We start from the raw sequence: 19,235 nt of genomic DNA, 5'->3' as shown, positions 1-19,235 counted from the left end.
GTACACCAGGGGGCGGTCTGGTGGATCTTCGGTACTGGTGCCACCGCCTCGGCCTGGTACATTACCGCGACGGGCCCACTTTGTTGTCCTGGCGGACGCCTGTTGATGTCATGCAGGACCTCCAAGTGGGCACCGCCGCACCTGCTGCACTTCTTCTTCAAGCGGCACTCAGCTGCCATATGGCTGTGCGCGCAGCGGAAGCAGCGGCGGTGGTCTTTGATCCACTGACTCACCTCGTCCGTGGTCAGCTTCCCGAAAGTGTTGCATTGATACAGCCGATGTTCCCCTTCACAGTACTGGCATTCAATCTACCACTCCTCTTTCGTCGAGGGGGTGTTGTGGTTCTTGTGCTGCGGTACTGATTCGGCTTGGTGCATAACGGTCACCGACCGGCGGTTATCATTTGATCCCCGAGGTCCTGGTCTTGGGCTTGGTCCACTCCATACGAATGTGTCCAGTCGTAGGCTGCTGACCTCCCTGGCGAGGAAATCAGATAAGTCTAGGAGGGATGCCTCTGGGCCGTTGGGGTCACGGTGGTCTCTCTGCCGCCGAAAACGCTCTTGTCGGGCGGGAGGGAGCTTCTCTAATATCCTTTCTACATTAGAGTTAGCGTACAGTTCGTATATCCCTTTTTCCTTTTGGGACCCCAGCATCCCTACCAGGGACTGTACCTTGATAGAGAGGTCATCTAATGCTCTGTTGTCTCTGGCTGGGGGGAGACGGTCGATGTCTCTTATCTCTTGTATCACGTAGTCCCATATGCGTCCATAACGTTGGTCGAGGGCTACTAGAGCCGCGGTGTATGGGGTACTTGAGTTGGAATATGCCAGCGCTATATTATGCGCTCTGGGCACCTTCAGGTGCTTGAGTAGGATAGCATACAGTACTTGTACGTCTCATCGGGGACATCGGACATCATTGTCTCTAAGCACATTCGTAGCTCTGTGTACTGTGCTCTGTTCTCGTGTGTGAAGTCCGGGAACGTCGGTGTGCCAAGGTACGATGCCATGGATGGCTGGCACATCGGTGAGCGTTGGGGGAGAGGCCTCCTGGGCGAGTCTCCCTGTACGTGTCGTCGTGGGCTGGTACTTGGTGGGTACCAGGGGTCGGGTACCCAGGTGCTGTTCCTCGGTGCTGACGGTGCGTCAAACTCACCCGTGAGTTGAGTCGGGGGTTTGTAGCGCAGTGCCTCGGGGCTGACGTCTGGGCTGTACTGGGCCTCCTGGTCCAGAGTACGTTGCTGCTGGTCGGCTTGACATTCCTCCTCTTCCTCTTCCTCTGCTAGGTCCTGGAGTCTTCTGTTCAGTCTCTCGGCGTGGTCCGGTTCTTCCCGGTTGCTGGGTCTCGTATGGACCGGCCGGGGAGGGGGTTCGGAGACGTGGACAGGATCCTCCTGTTGGCGGGGTCCCGGGTCGCTTGGTCGGGTAGGGGAATGTGTCCTAGACCCTTGTCGTGATGATCTCCGGGAGCTCCGTGCGGAGAGAGGGGGTGTCGCCATGGCAATCAATTTTTCCATCATCTGCGCCTGCAGCCGGTCGCACTCTGCCTCGCGCTGGGCATGGGCGGCGTCGCGCACTGCTTCGCGCTGGGCATTGGCGGCGTCGCGCTGTGCATTGGCGCTGGCATGGGCGGCGTTGCGCTGTGCATTGGCGGCGGCGCACTGTGCATCGGCGCGGCTTCTTTCGATGTTCTCTTCCGTCTGAAGGCGTCTGGTCTCCAGTCTTATGCGGTCGTCTTCACTCCTTTGTTGCGCCTGGAAGCGCTCTCGCTCGGTTGCAGAATGTTCGCGTTCACTGAGGGCTTGCGCTTGGAGTTGCGCGTGAAGGCGCTCTCGTTGGTCTGCAGCTTGTTCGCGCTCGCTCGTCTGTTGCGCTTGAAGTCGATCGCGTTCGGTGGAGGCTGCCAGGGTGGCGATGAATGCCTGCGCCAGCATCTTGTCCGCTTCGCTGGGGGAAGACACAGGCGGAGGTGATCGGCTTCTGGCAGTGCTCGTTGGAGATCCGTTCTCCTGTCGCGCTCCGAGGAGGTCCATCTCCTGGGTGTGCGTCTCTTCTGGTAGTGGGTCGGGTTCCGTCCCTGGAGCGCTTTCTTTATCCTGGAGCTCTCCGGGGACTGTCCCGTTGGCGTTGTCGGGGGGTAAAGTCATGTCATGTCCCTCCTGTTCCCCCCCGTGAGCTTGGTCAGTTACGTTAGAACCCACTAGGGTCTCTACTGGCAGGGTCGCCTGGTCGGTAGGGTTTGACATACTTTGGCTATCCGCTTTACTTATTTTATCCGCCTTTAACGTCTGTATAAAGCTAGGTAGTAGACTGGCGGCGTAGTCCTCTAGGTAAGAAGGTGGCTGCCGTCTGCGCGTCGGGCGTTCTAGCTTAGGAGAGCCGTTTGTGGAGTGTTCACCGCTGGCCATGTCAATATTAATATTATATTAATATTACGCTAATTACCATCCGGCTCGAAGGACCAATTGTAACTGAGGGGTACAATTCCCTGACTGTATTGAATAAGTATGGTATCATTAAACCACTACTGCGTTATGTACATTACTACTGGCCATACAGTACACAGGTATATGTGATGAACACCCCCACAATAACACGGCTTAACAAGAAAGTACTGTTTAGAATATTTATTAGAAGAGCACCAAGATTATCTTACATTATTTATTAAGATTGAGAGTTGCGCTTGTAAGGCGAAGAATGTGCATGAATAGGTCAAGAGCGTAAGTCCATGAGCATATTACACAGGGGGTAATTAATACCACCTGTAACATAAGAATTATATATGGTACACTAGTAGGTCAGCTGGAGATACTAAGGGGGTTCCCTCCGGTTGTAAGCCAGCAGGGGGGAGGAATGTTCGAATGCAAAAGTCTGGATCAACGGGCAATCAATAAGCTCCAGCTACGGGAGGCGGTACATTACTCCCTTGATCGGCAGACGAAAGCAGCAGCTATAATCCAAGTATGCGCGACAGCATAGGTGAAAGCCAGCCAGCCTCTCCTAGAGACGGGCTCGAGTGATGCTCCTCACGGGTAAATCCCACACAGCAGTGGGGTAGACGGTTCTCTGCTCCAGCAGCCACAGTACCAAAGCAATAATCCAGCCGGAAAAGGCTCTGCATTCACCGGTGTAGATTCTCCGGTGCACGGTACTTCACATTTAACTAGGTCGAACTTGACGTTATTTCACTAAGCTCTGACACTTTTACTATCCTATTCGCACGCGGTTATAATTGCTCTATTTAGACGCAAGGTTGCTCACTTCACTTGGTCGTTGACTCGTGATGAAGGCTTCAACTTGTTGGGTTAACTCGTTTGAGGGTAACTTGACTTTAGGCTAAGTGCTGCTGTATCCACCTGCGCCGTATTTATACGTACGGTGAATAATCTAGTACCAGCCTTATTTCTGTCTCGTATTACTGCGCAAAACCGGGCATGTTCAGGCATGTCTTAGCGGTGACTTTGAACTAGACATTGGGGGTATGGCCGTGGCGCCTAGGGGATCGCTTCCAATAGGAGAACGAATATTATGGTCTGTCCTGTACCAGGTAAAGGGATATTCCGTGTATATGTACAAAGAATATACAAGGGATATCAAACGATATACAAATATTATACATGGGATCTCAGGCAATAAATATATATATTCGGTTTAATCTGACCCTTTGTAACAGTAGTAGTAGTAGTAGCAGTAGTAATAGTAGTAGTAGCAGTAGTAGTAGCAGTAGTAGTATTGGTAATAGTAGTAGTAGCAGTACTAGTAGTAGTGACAGTAGTAGTACTGTAGTAGGCCAAGGGAATTCCAAAGCCCTCTTCTCCACCATCACCAAACTCCTCCAGCCCCCTGACAACCCCCTCCAGACCACCTCCTCCGATCTCTGCAACAGATTCACGGAATTCTTCCAAACCAAGATCGATGCCATCTACCAGGAGCTCCAGTCTATTCCTGTGTCCCCCACACCTCCGGGTGTTAAACATGACCCCCTGCCCCATCCCACCCACTCCTTTTCATCCTTCTCCCTGGTGGACACTGACTCCATTATGAAGTTGGTGTCAGGCTCTAAGTCCTCTACCTGCTCTAGTTCACAAAAATTACTGCGTTTCTCAACCTTTTTTTCAGTCACGGCACCCTTAATGTGTTTATAGGTCTCACCCTCTGGCCTCTGAAGTTGCTAATGTCTTTTTTATTTGGGCCTCACAGGGTTAAAAGTACCCTGTGAGACCCACGGTTGCAAAATTACAAAATCACTTTTAGCCATTTAAAAAAAGAATGTTCCAATTCCTGTGAGTCTATGGAATACCTACTGTAGGTTTTTTTCCAAAAGAATAATGCATTGTTTTGTATTTCTAATCAAGTACTCAAAAACCGCATTTTTCTACCTCAAGATCTTAAGCCGTTTTGAGGCTGGGCTCCAACCACTGTGTGGCCTGGTGCCAACTGCCACATCAACTGCCACATTATTATGCAGCTGAGAACCTCTTAAGCCCGAGATATACAGTAAAAGTGTATATTTTCAGCATTATGTTTGTTTACCAATTATTTTAACTGTTATTAGTGAAATATAAGATTATAGAAATCTCAGGGCATCGAGTCGGAAACCGGTGCATATTGACAGGAGGAAGTGGCACATCCAAAAGTGAGTGTAGTTTTTGAAGGAAGAGACTCAGGGCTTTCAAATTTAGAAAAACTACCCTACCCAGCTCACACCAGCCCCTGTCAATCATCTGACTTCTGGATTTACTTTTTTATTTCTCTTATTTTTTGGGATTATCTCCCACAAACCTGAACGTTATTGCCATAAAACAGAACGCAGTTAGTTTCTCTACCTTTCTGTGAACGTCTTGCAAAAAACGGTGTTGCAATATGATGAAAATGGTGGAGAAATTTACATTATAAAAAAGATGGCAGAATTCAGTACTGTATCTACAAAACCTTCTGTTTAATCATCTTCCCTTTATTCATTTGCTTAGATTTTTCAGGTCTGGTCAATTTTAGCATGGTGTTATTCACAGTCAAAGATAAACATTTTTTAAAATAGAATTGATATTCTCCTTTGGTTCATTACAATTTACTCAAGCCTAGTAACATACACACTATTTCTGACACTGATCCATATGTCCCTAGATTCAGATACCAAGAACATGCAAATTGGCAATTTAAAAAAAAAATTAAATGTTTATTCTACGTCCTTATGGAATGAGTGACATAAAAAAAAAAAAGTAATAATTTTTTTTTTTTTTTTTTTTATGGATGGAAGAGCCGCACATTGACGGGCAAAGAGCCGCGGGTTGGCCACCCCTGTTCTAGACAGTAGTAGTAGTATTGTTACCTTCTGGACAGTAGTAGTAGTAGTAGTAGTAGTAGTAGTAGTAGTAGTAGTAGTGTTACCTTCTAGACAGTAGTAGTAGTGTTACCTTCTAGACCAGCGGTTCTCAACAGGGGTTCCGTGGCACACAAGGGTGCCGCGGAGAGCTGCCAGGGGTGCCGCGAGATGCCTGGGAATGTTCTTTAAAAATATAGAATGACAACAGTCTTATTTTGAAAATCCTGTAGCGGGTCTCCTTTCTGCCCTAGCGCAGCTCCAGCTATAATAACTAGGCTCCAACAGCTAGCAACATTCAGGTCATTATGATTTTTTTGAAAATCTGTGGTGTCATGACTCATATCCGCTCTACAGCACACAGCCGGATGCATCTCCACACAGCAGTACTAGTAGCGTCTCAGGCAGCAGTAGAGTCTGGAACAGTGAACACGCACATTGCAACAACAAGGATAGTGTTTTCGCGAACCAAAACAAATCCCTGCTGTTTTATTCTGCAATGGGTCAAATGCATATAACATGCTTTGCAATCCTTGACATTCCTTTATGACCGGAATTAACGCGACGTTAGCATAAGCTAACAACAAGCTAAAGCCCTGTTCAGAGCGACAGAACAGCAGAGTGGGGACTTGGAAGGAGGACTGGGGAGGAGGGGGGGGGGGGGGGCATTCTCCCTCTGTGTGTGTGCGTTTGAAAAGATATGATGAAGTCAGACGAGTATATTATATTGATAGTAAATGTACTGAGGGTGGACAGACAGATGATGTTGATATTTAAACATAAAAAATACAATACATAATAAATGTATCCATGATCATCATGCAATATAAAACAATTGCAGGAACGGTTTGGGAGAGGAAGGGGTTGCGTGTTCCAAAATATTTACTTAAAGTTTAAAGCTCAATATATCAAAACGTGGCACTTTATAGTGAACAGGAGGTCTATTTGTATTAAAAACAATAAATAGTTTTTCATTTAAATGTCTGGAAGAGCTAAAAAAAATTTGTAATGTTTGTAATGTAATTCCTTACACGTAACGTGTCTGGCTGTGTGACGTCAACTTGTCAGCATGAAAATGACAGCCAAACATGGCACTGCAACTAAATAACACAAATACAATAGGCACATTTGTGACTGTTACAAATATAACACGTTTTATACTTGTACTACAAGATTTTGGCCTGTGCTACAAAACTATCAACCTCTGTAGCACCAGTGCTATGTGCAAAAAAAGTTAACGTACAGCCCTGCAACTATTTAACTAAACAAATAGTCTATCTAGTGCTTCATGTGTATACAATAATTGCCTAATCTAATAACATGAACTAAAAAAGAAATCGATCACACGTTTCGTAAAGTTATTATAGAAACTTCACCAACTTAACGTCCGCGGCAGGCGTCATTACTTTTACCAACAGATTTTCCAACGCATTTCCAGAGCAGTCCTATGTCCGTTATCAAGGAAATGCAAAGCGGCTATCGCAATCGTCGTTGTGATAATAATCACTAAATGCATTCAGTGCTGGATCTAATCAAATGGATTTATCGAGACACGTTATGGAAAGTTCAAGACCGGACCACACAGCTTCTGAAAAGTGCCAATTACACGCTTCCGACGGCGATGGTCTACTCGCAGAACAAGTGAGTGTATCAGCCGCTGTGTTATGATTATTATGATACAAAATGTAAATGAATGAATGAATGAAAACTGTATAAACAGTAAAAGGCACTCTGCAGGGATGTGATGTCATAATCAATCGTCACCTCACTAGAATAATATTTCCAACGTGAACCGCAAAGCTGAATTTTCACACAAAATGGACACGTTTTTAACTCGTCCATCGAAACAGGTTACAGTTACCAATACCAATTCAGTACCTTCCAGTACCAATTCGACCGTTGAGATTGCCCCAGTCAAACAGTGCAGCTGCAATGTTGTGTTCTCATGCTAAACCAGACTGGTATCATGTTGTGTGATCCTTTTCTGTATTTAAAAAAAAAATACATGATTTTCTGTTTCAGAAATGGTCACACTATTGCTATATTTATTTATACATTTAGACCTGAAACGCCTGCTAATAATGCATTATATAGCCTGCATATACACACAAATGTGTTTCCCGGTTTCAATGGGTTAAATAAACGTTATTTTGAAAGCGAGCACTTTTGTCATCATTGTAGCAAAAAAGACAGGACCGGAAAAGTCTTTATCGTATGTAGGGGTGCCCTGGAATGTTTTATTGGACACAGGGGTGCCTTGGCAGCAGAAAGGTTGAGAACCCCTGTTCTAGACAGTAGTAGTAGTAGTAGTAGTGTTACCTTCTAGACCTTCCGTGATAACACAGCCAATATTAACGAATACACTGAAACGGTGCTTGACTTTGTCTGTACTCTGGTAGAAGAAACAATCCCCTCTACCACAATTAGAATCTACCCAAATCAAAAGCCTTGGGTAGATAAATCCGTCCGTGAGGCTCTGAAAGTGCGCACCTCAGCCTACAACACCGGGCTGGTGACAGGCAACATGGAAGAACACAAGACGGCAAGATACAACGTCAGGAGAGCAGTAATAGAGGCAAAACGGCGTTACAGGGATAAAGTTGAACAGGCTGACTCTAGAGGTATGTGGCAGGGCCTCAGAACAATGACAGATTACAAAGGCACCTCCCTCAAACTGAACAGTGACATCTCCTTAGCAAATGATCTCAATACCTTCTATGCGAGGTTTGTTTCAAGTTTCAAGTTTCAAGTTTCTTTAATAGTTGTCATACAGAAGTACAGAATACTTTTGTACAAAATGCTTCTTACTGTTGCGCTCCAGAGACTGTGCATGACAAGATAAGTATGAAATAAAAACATAGTAAAAATTAGAAGTAAAAAAAGAGGTCACAGTGTTCAGTTTAGACATATGTACAATGTTCGTAGACGTAGTTACCATACAATATACAATACTGTGCAGTGTACTAATATACAATGCTATATAGTGCAAGGCATAAATGGACGAGGTGCAGTTTAGGTACAATTCACAGTAGGTGTACGAGTTGTAGTGCAAATCCTTTATCAATAAATATAAAGTGTAAGTGTGTTTGTGTGATCTAAAGTGTGGAGAGTGGGTGCTGCAGTGTGTTGTTTGTTTGAGTGAGTGTGTGCGTGTGGGTGTGTGTGCTGTGTGCATTTGATGGTTGTTGCATAGTGATTATTGTTCGTTTAGCGATTATTGTTCGTTTAGCAGCCTGATGGCCTGGGGATAGAAGCTCCTTCTGAGTCTTTCTGTGCTCGCCATAAGACTCCGGTATCTCTTGCCTGACGGCAGCAGTTCAAAGAGGCAGTTGTTCGGGTGGCTCGAGTCCTTAATAATTCTCTTAGCCTTCCCCTTGCACCGCTTGTTGTAAATGTTCTGGAGGGTGGGAAGCCCCCCTCTAATTGTGCGTTCGGCTGAACGTGTCACTCTTTGTAGTCTGCTACGGTCTTGTGCAGTGCTATTCCCAAACCAGGAGGTGATGTTGCGGCTGTGAATAACAACACCAGCCTACAAGCCACGGCAAGGGGGGGGGGGGGGGGGGGTCTGCTGATGGAGACTCAGTGTTCAGGGTAACAGAGCATGAGGTGAGGCGGACCTTTAAAAAAGTGAATATCAGGAAGGCAGCAGGACCGGACGGCATCCCCGGCCGCGTCCTAAAAGTCTGTGCCGACCAACTGGCCCCGGTATTCACTGACATCTTTAACCTGTCCTTAGAACAGGCTGTCATCCCCACCTGTCTGAAGAAGTCCACCATCATCTCTGTACCCAAAAAATCTACGCCTGCTTGCCTCAACGACTACCGCCCTGTAGCCCTCACCTCCATAGCCATGAAGTGCTTTGAGAAGCTAGTGAAGGGCTACATCTGTTCCTCCCTCCCCATCAACCTGGACCCCCTGCAATTTGCATACCGCCCTAACAGATCCACGGAGGATGCCATAGCCCATGTGCTGCACACAGCAGCATCACACCTGGACAAGAGGCAGGGGAACTATGTGAGAATGCTGTTCATTGACTACAGCTCAGCATTCAATACCATAGTCCCCTCCAAACTCATAGCCAAGCCCAGGGACCTGGGCTTGAACTATGACCTCTGCCAGTGCGTCTTGGACTTCCTGACGGGCAGACCCCAGGTGGTAAGAGCAGGCAACTGCACCTCCTCATCCATCACGCTCAACATAGGGGCCCCCCAGGGCTGTGTTCTGAGCCCCCTCCTCTACTCCCTGTACACACATGACTGCGTGGCACAGCGGAACAACAACACAATCATCAAATTTGCTGATGACACAGTAGTGGTGGGCCTGATCTCTGCCAACGACGAGAGGGCCTACCTGGAAGAGGTAGAGAATCTGTCACAGTGGTGTCAGGAGAACTGCCTCTCCCTGAACGTCAGCAAAACAAAAGAGATGATTGTGGACTTCAGGAGGTCGGGGGTCAAGGACTACAGCCCCCTCAGCATCGACGGGGCACCGGTTGAGAGAGTGAACAGTTTCAAGTACCTCGGAGCCCACATATCCGAGGACTTGACATGGACCACACACATTGACAGTGTTGTGAAGAAGGCACGACAACGCCTCTACTTCCTCAGGCGCCTAAGGAAGTTCCAAGTCAATCAGAAGATCCTCAGGAACTTCTACTCATGTACAATCGAGAGCATCCTGACTGGCAACATCACCTCCTAGTTTGGGAATAGCACTGCACAAGACCGTAGCAGACTACAAAGAGTGACACGTTCAGCCGAACGCACAATTGGAGGGGGGCTTCCCACCCTCCAGAACATTTACAACAAGCGGTGCAGGGGGAAGGCTAAGAGAATCATCAAGGACTCCAGCCACCCGAACAACTGCCTCTTTGAACTGCTGCGGTCAGGCAAGCGATACCGGAGTCTTAAGGCGAGCACAGAAAGACTCAGAAGAAGCTTCTATCCCCAGGCCATCAGGCTGCTCAACGAACAATAAACACTATGCAACAACCATCAAATGCACACAGCACACACATCCACACGCACACACTCACTTTAAACAAACAACTCACTGCAGCACCCACTTTACACACTTTAGAACACTAAACACACTTTACACTTTATATTTATTGGTAAAGGATTTGCACTACAACTCGTACACCTTACTGTAAATTGTACCTAAATTGTACCTCATCCCATTTCTGCTCTGCACTATATAGTATTGTATATTAGTACATTGCATAGTATATTGTATATTGTATGGTAACTCAGTTACTTCTATTCTGCATCGAACATTGTACATATGTCTATACTGAACACTGTGACCTCTATTTTTACTTCTATTTTACATGCTATACTATTTTATTTCATACTTATCTTGTCTAACACAGTCTCTGGAGCGTAACAGTAAGAAGCATTTTGTATAAAAGTATTCTGTACTTCTGTATGACAACTATTAAAGAAACTTGAAACTTGAAACTAGACAGTAGTAGTAGTAGTAGTAGTAGTGTTACCTTCTAGACAGTAGTAGTGTTACCTTCTAGACAGTAGTAGTAGCAGTAGTGTTACCTTCTAGACCAATGGTTCTCAAACTGTGGTACGCGTACCACTAGTGGTACTTGGTGGTACTGCTGGTGGTACTTGAAAACATTTCCAAAAAAGCTAAAAAAAAAAAAAAAAAAAAAAACTATTTTTTTGCAGTCAGGCCACTGAATTTAGAAGCAGGCCAGGCCAGTGTTTCTGGTTGCGGCAGCGCGATAGTTAGATAATCTAAGTGGGGAACAACCAGGAGATCACTGTGACAGAGAGTAATGCAGTCTAAACAGTCATAAATCTTTAATTCAACTTCAGCCCTGATCATAACCATTTATTTTTAGATTTCTTGTAATGTCAGATAAAAAATGAAATACTCCCACTTTTCTGAAAAGACTTGGTGTTAAATCTGACATTACAAAAAATCCATCAAAATATGTGTTGCTGCTAATCATTGACACATGCCTAGCCTGTAATAACCCCCCCAGAAAAATGTACTTTGCATTTGATATATTGTAAATATTTTACTTTTTGTGTGTTTTTTTTAACAATAATTTGTGATGCCATCACACAAACTGGCATTTAAAGGGTAAACATTCAAAAATGTATTGAATATGTGTTTTCTTTTCTTTTTTACAATAATTTGTGATGCCCATCACAAACACTGGCATTTAAAGGGTACAAATTCAAAAATTCCTGCACTCCTGAAATTAAGTTTTTGTAACAAAATAATTGTGTGTGTGTGTGTGTGTGTGTGTGTGTGTGTGAGTGTGAGAGAGAATGACGGACAATTGCTTGCTGTGTGAGAGAGAGAGAGAGAGAGAGAGAGAATGACGGACAATTGCTTGCTGTGTGAGAGAGAGAGAGAGTGAGAGAGAGAGAGAGAATTAAGTACATTTGCTGAAATACAGTTGTTCTTCATTTTCTCACTTGCTATGTGAGAATGTTAGTTATTATGTTCTCAATGCCCCTTGCATTGTATGAGTTGTGTGGAAGCGTTTGCTAGTTCTAGTGCTATCCCTTTGTACATTGTGGCTGTGTCTGACAAAAGTTAACAATAAATAATGGTATTAGGAATAGATTTGCCTCCTGCGTGAACTGTGCATAGCTGAATAGACTGTATTTTAACGCCGGTCATATGGTGGTACTTGGAGAGCCAGCTACGTTCTCAGGTGGTACTTGGTGTAAAAAGTTTGAGAACCACTGTTCTAGACAGTAGTAGTAGTAGTGTTACCTTCTAGACAGTAGTAGTAGTAGTAGTAGTAGTAGCAGTAGTGTTACCTTCTAGACAGTAGTAGTAGTGTTACCTTCTAGACAGTAGTCAGCAACCTTTTTGACATGGAGTGCTTGTTTGAAATATAGTTGTAACTAGTGTGCCTCAACAATATTCCATGCATCATAAATTTTTTTTTCTCATAATCAGGTCTTTTTAATGATAATTTGTACATTATTACATCATTATTGTTATTGTTATTATTAACAATATTATTATGATGGTTGTATCAACCCTAAATCTGAGTTGGGGGGGGGGAATGCAATGCAGACAAACAGCTGCATACAGTGCGACCATTTCACTCACATTTGCCCATTCATTTTTGGACACATCACACACCATCGGTGTGTGTACTGTACGTGTGCTGTCATAGCTCCACCTACAGACCTAATGGAGAACACCAGGATGTGAATGGAGGGTGAATGTGAGGTATATCGTGTAAATAAGTTTTGATTGATCGCAAGACTATACTGTAAAAAAATAAATAATAATAAGTTACCAGAACTTAAAAATATTGAGTTCAGTTACTGTGCATTAAGGTTTTCAGTTTTCAGTTAACAGAAAAATAAGTACACAACCACATTATTTCAACCTAATAAAACTATGTTTATTGTCATTGTTTTAAGAACACAAGTTGACTTGGTAATACTCACATTTTGAGTAAAAAAAATTACTTTTAACATGTGCAATGTTCAATGAAATAGAAAAATAAATAATAAAATGTGTTGATTAATCCCACTGGTCACAATGGTGACCGTAATAATGTTTTTGTTATAAGGCTCTGCAAATGTTACTGAATGATGTAGCAATGTATTTCCAGCTAAATTAAAATAATAAACAAATAAAGGGTCTCAATTAAATATGTGGTAGTAAAAAGAACCTGTGGGAGGATTTCAACAAGATAAATGCGACAACAGTGCAAAATATTTCACTATAATATTTCAAAGCAAAAAAAATATATATATATATATATTTTTTTTTAATGCTGCCCCCTGTGCCTATGAAAATGCCCCCGCGTGCCTAGGGTTGCCTACCCCTGTTCTAGACAGTAGTAGTAGTAATGTTACCTTCTAGACAGTAGTAGTAGCAGTAGTGTTACCTTCTAGACAGTAGTATTAGTAGTAGTAGTAGCAGTAGTAGCAGTAGTAGTAGTAGTAGTAGTAGCAGTAGTGTTACCTTCTAGACAGTAGTAGTAGTAGTAGTAGTAGTAGTAGTAGTAGTAGTAGTAGTAGTAGTAGTAGTAGTAGTAGTAGTAGTAGTAGCAGTAGTGTTACCTTCTAGACAGTATTAGTAGCAGTATTGTTACCTTCTAGACAGTAGTAGTAGTAGTAGTAGTAGTAGTAGTGTTACCTTCTAGACAGTAGTAGTAGCAGTATTGTTACCTTCTAGACAGTAGTAGTAGTAGTAGTAGTAGTAGTAGTAGTAGTAGTAGTAGTAGTAGTAGTAGCAGTAGTGTTACCTTCTAGACAGTATTAGTAGCAGTAGTGTTACCTTCTAGACAGTAGTAGTAGTAGTAGTAGTAGTAGTGTAGTAGTAGTAGTAGTAGTAGTAGTAGTAGTAGTAGTAGTAGTGGTGGTGGTGGTGGTGGTGGTGGTGGTGGTAGTAGTAGTAGTAGTAGTAGTAGTAGTAGTAGTAGTAGTAGTAGTGTTACCTTCTAGACACTGTCCCTTGAAATAAACCTTCTGCTCCAGTCTGAACTTCTCCAGTTTCTCTGAAGAGGAAAAGTTGAGTTCTCTGGACACAGCTTTACACTTCAAGATCTTCTTAGGAACACGAGCTGAGGGGAGGAAGGAGGAGGGAGGAAGGGTGAACACCTTATCCTGAATAAAACCTTAACCAGGATATTAGCTAGTATCTGGAGTATGAATGTAGATGTTAGATACCTTCATGTTCTACTTCCGGCAGCGAGAGGTCCTCAGTTCCCTGCCACAGCACTTTGCCCGTCTCTGCGTCTCTGAGATTCATCCAGTTCCTGGAGAAAGACGTTAAGGAACGGACACAGACCCTTCCATAACCGTAATATAACCATAACCATCACCTAACCCTTACCATAACCATAACCTTACAATAATCATCACCTAACTAACCCAGACCTGGGCAATTACGGCCCACAGGCCACTTCCGGCCCGTTGGGCGTCCGTATCCGGCCCGCGGTCAATCTTTACAATGGGAGATAATGAATATTGAGCAGAATTAAGTTCAAGTTATCATTGGTTCGGCCCTCCAACACAGTTCAGGTTTCTCATGTGGCCCCTTGTAAAAGTTAATTGCCCACCCCTGACCCAACCCTTACTACGCCTTACCATAACCTTATAATAACCATCACCTAACCCTTACCATAACCTTACAATAACAATCACCTAACCCTTACCATAACCATAACCTTACCATAACCATCACCTAACTCTTATCATAACCTTACCATCACCTAACCCTTACCATAACCATCACCTAACTCTTACCATAACCTTATAATAACCATCACATAACCCTAACCTTACAATAACCATCACCTAACCCTTACCATAACCTAACCACAACCTTACCATAACTATAACCTAACCCTAACCACAACATACCCATAACCTAACCCTAACCATAGGACAACACATTAACTACTGAAAACACAGACCCCTACCTGATCCAGGGGTACCACACATGTCTGACCATGTACATGTCTACATATGTGTCTCAGAAAAAAATATTCATGTCTACATGTATGTCTCAGAGATATTAATGTCTACATGTATGTGTGTCTCAGAGATATGTTAATGTCTACATGTACAGTATGTGTCTCGGAGAGATATTAATGTCTACATGTATGTGTCTCCGAAATACATATTCATGTATTCATCTCAGGGGGAGATGATTCCACCGGCTGGAAGATGGAGACTCAGGATGTACGTAAATGTCATGTGTTGACGAGTGAACATCTTTGATTTGCTCTGGGTATTGATGGTAAACAGGGCCAGTGAGGATGAGCTATATCTGCCTCTCATTCAGCAGGTCCAGATTTAGCCAGGTCAGATTAGCTCCATGCAGCTTCCTCTCTGTGGTTCAGTGTGGAGGCAGAACTCCAGTTGGTTTATGATCTTCAGACATAGTCAACTTCGATTCTTAGAAACGTATTATCATCGTGATGCAGCACAAGTACAGTACAATGAAAAGAGGTTTGGCATCCAACCAGAGTGCCCCAAAACGCCAGCGAACCGAGAGAGCCCATCCATGAGAAGAACCAACCAAAATCCATCGAAGCACACGCAAGAGACCAGCATCCCTACTAACACCTCCTCATAACAGCACCTCCTAACACCCTCTACTAATAACACCCTCTACTAATAACACCTCCTCATAACAGCACCTCCTAACACCCTCTAATAATAACACCCTCTACTAATAACACCCTCTACTAATAACACCTCCTCCTACCAGCACCTCCTCCTAAGACCTACTATCAACGCCTCCTCCTAACACCTACTAACAACACCTCCCACTAACATCTTCTCTCAACACCTCCCCCTAACAACACATACTAACACCTAGGGTGTAACGATGCGACCCCACATTTTCAACTCGATGCAGTTGAATCGTCACATTAGAATCGATGCATTTCGATTAATCGATGCATCGCTACACCCCTACTAACACCTAGTAACAGCACCTCCTCCTAACAACACATACTAACAACTAGTAACAGCACCTCCTCCTAACAACACATACTAATAACTAGTAACAGCAGCTCCTCCTAACACCTACTATCAACACTAGGGATGGGTACCGAATTAGGTACTTTTTTTTTTTTTTTTTTTGTCTTTTTCCCCCTCCATTTTCCTCCGATTTTTCTCCCATCCCAATGTTAGTCGTATGCCAATTCCCAGTCCCTTCCTGGTCGCTGCGCTTTACCCCCCACAGTCAGATCATTTGGGAGAGTGGAGGCTACCACGTGCTTCCTCCGACACACGTCCAGCCAATCACCGCTTCTTTTCACCTGGCAGCGCGGATTCTCATTGAGAGGGCGTAGCGTGTGGGAGGACCACACTATCCCCCTCACGTCCAATCCGCGCTTAGCAGGCGCCCCGACCGAACTGTAGGAGTCGCTGTTTACAACGACCCGGACCCACCCCGCCAGCTTCTCCCACCCTCTGATACAGCCAATTGTATCAGTGCAGACGGCCAGCCAAGCTGGTGACAACCCCGGAGCTGTGAGCTGGATTCGAACAGGCGAACCAAGCTCACAGCTCCGGGGCTGGTGACGAACGCAATCGAATTAGGTACTTTTAAGGGTACCGACCGAATCACGTCGGTACTACCGAGTACCGATTCACGTGAGATCCGCCGGTGCAACATTTCGGTACTGTAAAAAAAAAAAATATATATATATATATAGAGTATATATATATATATTTTTAAGTCCGATGACGTCAACGTTTAGTTTACCGCGAAACGAAACCTATGAAGTGTGCCGCACGTTCACGTCAACGTTCACACGCACAATACACGCTTACTGTTACAAAGGATCAGATTAAACCGAATATATATATTTATTTATTGATATAATTTGCATACTATTTGTATATCGTTTGATATCCCTTGTATATTCCTTGTACATATACACGGAATATCCCTTTAGCCCAGACCATAATATTTCATTATCCTATTGGACAGCGGTCCACCGGCGCCAGAGCCGCGCCTCCGGAGTCAGGTTCAAAGTCACCGTCAAGACATGTCTGTGCATGCCCGGCCTTGCCCAGGGATACGAGACAGAAATGTCGTTGGCACTAGTTTGTTCACCGTGCGTATAAATACGGCGCAGGTGAATACAGAAGCACTTAGTCTTAATCTTACTTAGTCTAAGAGTTACCCAATAAGTTGAAGCCTCACCCACGATACAACGTGCGGTGAAGTATGGCCTGTTTGGCCCCAGAATAGAGCATTGAGACCGCGTGCGAATTAATAACTGAATTGTCAGAGTTTGGCGCTATACCGTCGAGTGCGACATATTTCTATTAAGTAAAGAATAGTCTATTTGTGTATAGTGTATCGTGCGGCTAAAGTTCTACAGTGACCAGCATCCCCAACGCTTCCTCGTATTAGCTAGAGTTCTTATCCAGGCTGGGCTGCTGTCATGGCGCTTTCACCCGAGGAGACCTAGACGAGAACCGTGTGGACATGTACACTGGATTAATCTACCCGACGACTACATAGCCCTTTGCGGCTGGAATATATTTGCTTTGGTCCTGTGATTTATGGAGCGGAGAATCGCCGACGCCTGCACGTGTTGGATTTACCCCGCGAGGAGCCAAGTCGAGTCGGCGCCTCAGAGAGCCTGAGGCCGGCTAGCTTTCTTCACTGTGGAGCTACAGTCTACGGAGAACAGCTGTATTCGTCTGTGGATCAAGAGGCTATTGCACCGTCTCCTGTACTTGGAGTCTCCTTAGTCATCGTTGACCAGACTCTCTACTACCGACAGTTCCTCGACCCCTGCTGGCTTACAACCAGGGGGACCCTTCCAGTATCTCCCGCTATATTACTAGTGTACCATAGATATAATTCCCTAAGATTCAGGTTGTATAATTACCTCCTGCGTAACCAGAGAATGGACATTCATTGTTGATTTGCCTACGCACATTCCTTTGCCTTACAAGTGCATTCAAAGTATAATCGAGAAGTATTATGTACCTTTGGCTGCAATAAATACTTAAAGACAACTTTGTGTAGAACCGGTTCATTGTGGGAAGTGTTCATTATATTTAGATATCATGTACTGTATGGCCAGTAATTAAAGTACATAAAGCGGTAGTGGTTTAATGATACCATACTTATCAATACAGTCAGGGAATTGTACCCCTCAGTTACAATTGGTCCTTCGAGCCGGAGGGTAACTAGCGTAATATTAATATAGTGGTATTAATATTGACATGGCCTATGATGAACACTCCACAAAACGGTTCTCCTAAAGTAGATCGCCCGCAGCGTAGACGGCAGACACCTCAGTACCTAGAGGATTACATTGCCAATATACTACCTAGCCTTCTACAGACGGTAAACGCGGAAAAAGTAGATAGTAAAATTATGTCCGACCCTATCGCCCAGGCTACCCCGCCAATAGAGGCCCTAGTGGGTTCTAACGTAACTGACCAAGCTCACGGTAGGGACCAGGAGGGACCTGACACGACTTTACCCCCCGCCAAGACCGAAGAAGTAGTCCCCGGAGAGCTCCAGGATAAAGACAGCTCTCCAGGGATGGAACTCTACCCGCTACAAGAAGAGGAGAGCACCCCGGAGATGGATCTCCAGGACTCGCCACAGGAGAACAGATCTCCAACGAGTACTGCCAGGAGCTGATCACCTCAACCAGCGTCTTCCCCCAGCGAGGCGGACAAGATGCTGGCACAGGCATTCCTCGCCAGCCTAGCAGCCTCAACAGAGCGCGATCGACTCCAAGCCCAGACGCTTAGTGAGCGTGAACATTCTTCCATGGAAAGAGAACGCCTTCAGGCGCAGCAACGGAGCGAAGAAGATCGTATACGTCTAGAGATTAGACGCCTTCAGACGGAAGAGAATATGGTAAGGGACCGAGCCCAAGCCCAGCGCGAAGCAGAGCGCGACCTCGCTCTCACCAAGCGCGAAGCCGAGCGCGACCGATTACAAGCGCAGATAATGGAGCAGCTGATCACCAGGGCAACACCCCCTCCCTCCGCACGGGGTTCCAGGGCCTCGTCAAGACAAGGGTCAAGGGCACCCTCCCCTACCCGATCAAGCGACCCTGAGCCCGACCACCAGAGAGAGCCTATACCCCCCTCCGAACCCCTTCCCCGACCGGTCCAAGTGAGACCCAGCTACAAGGAAGAAACGGTCTACACCGCGGAGAGGCTAAATAGACGACTACAGGATCTAGAGGACCTGCCAGAGGAAGAAGAAGAGGGAGAGGAGGAGAGTCAAGCCCGACAGAAGCACAGTACTCCACAGGACCAGGAGGTCCAGTACAGCCCAGGCTCTACCCCCGTGGCTCTGCGCTACAGACCCCCGACTCAATTCACGGGTGAGCTTGACGCACGACCAGCCCCGAGGAATAGCACCTGGATACGCGGGCCATGGTACCCAGCAGGTACCAGCCCACCAAGAGGCGT

At 45.3% G+C, this 19,235-nt stretch overlaps 1 protein-coding gene across 2 annotated transcripts in view; it reads right to left on the bottom strand.

Annotated features, from left to right (window-relative positions):
- pde6d (phosphodiesterase 6D, cGMP-specific, rod, delta) overlaps positions 1–19,235 on the bottom strand; it is a 74,720-nt gene that overhangs the window by 20,724 nt on the left and 34,761 nt on the right. For both annotated transcript variants that reach the window (XM_084309457.1, XM_084309458.1), the window contains exons 2-3: positions 13,989–14,077; positions 13,757–13,882 (exon numbers count right to left, since the gene is read on the bottom strand). In XM_084309457.1, the coding sequence (XP_084165583.1) occupies positions 13,757–13,882; positions 13,989–14,077 (215 nt within the window). The remainder of the gene's footprint in view (positions 1–13,756; positions 13,883–13,988; positions 14,078–19,235) is intronic.

The sequence above is a fragment of the Notolepis coatsorum genome (genome assembly GCF_963971535.1).
Source record: "Notolepis coatsorum genome assembly, chromosome: 3".
NCBI classification, from domain to species: domain Eukaryota; kingdom Metazoa; phylum Chordata; class Actinopteri; order Aulopiformes; family Paralepididae; genus Notolepis; species Notolepis coatsorum.
Note: the sequence above shows the minus strand (reverse complement) of the source record. Positions and strands in the feature narration are given on the sequence as shown.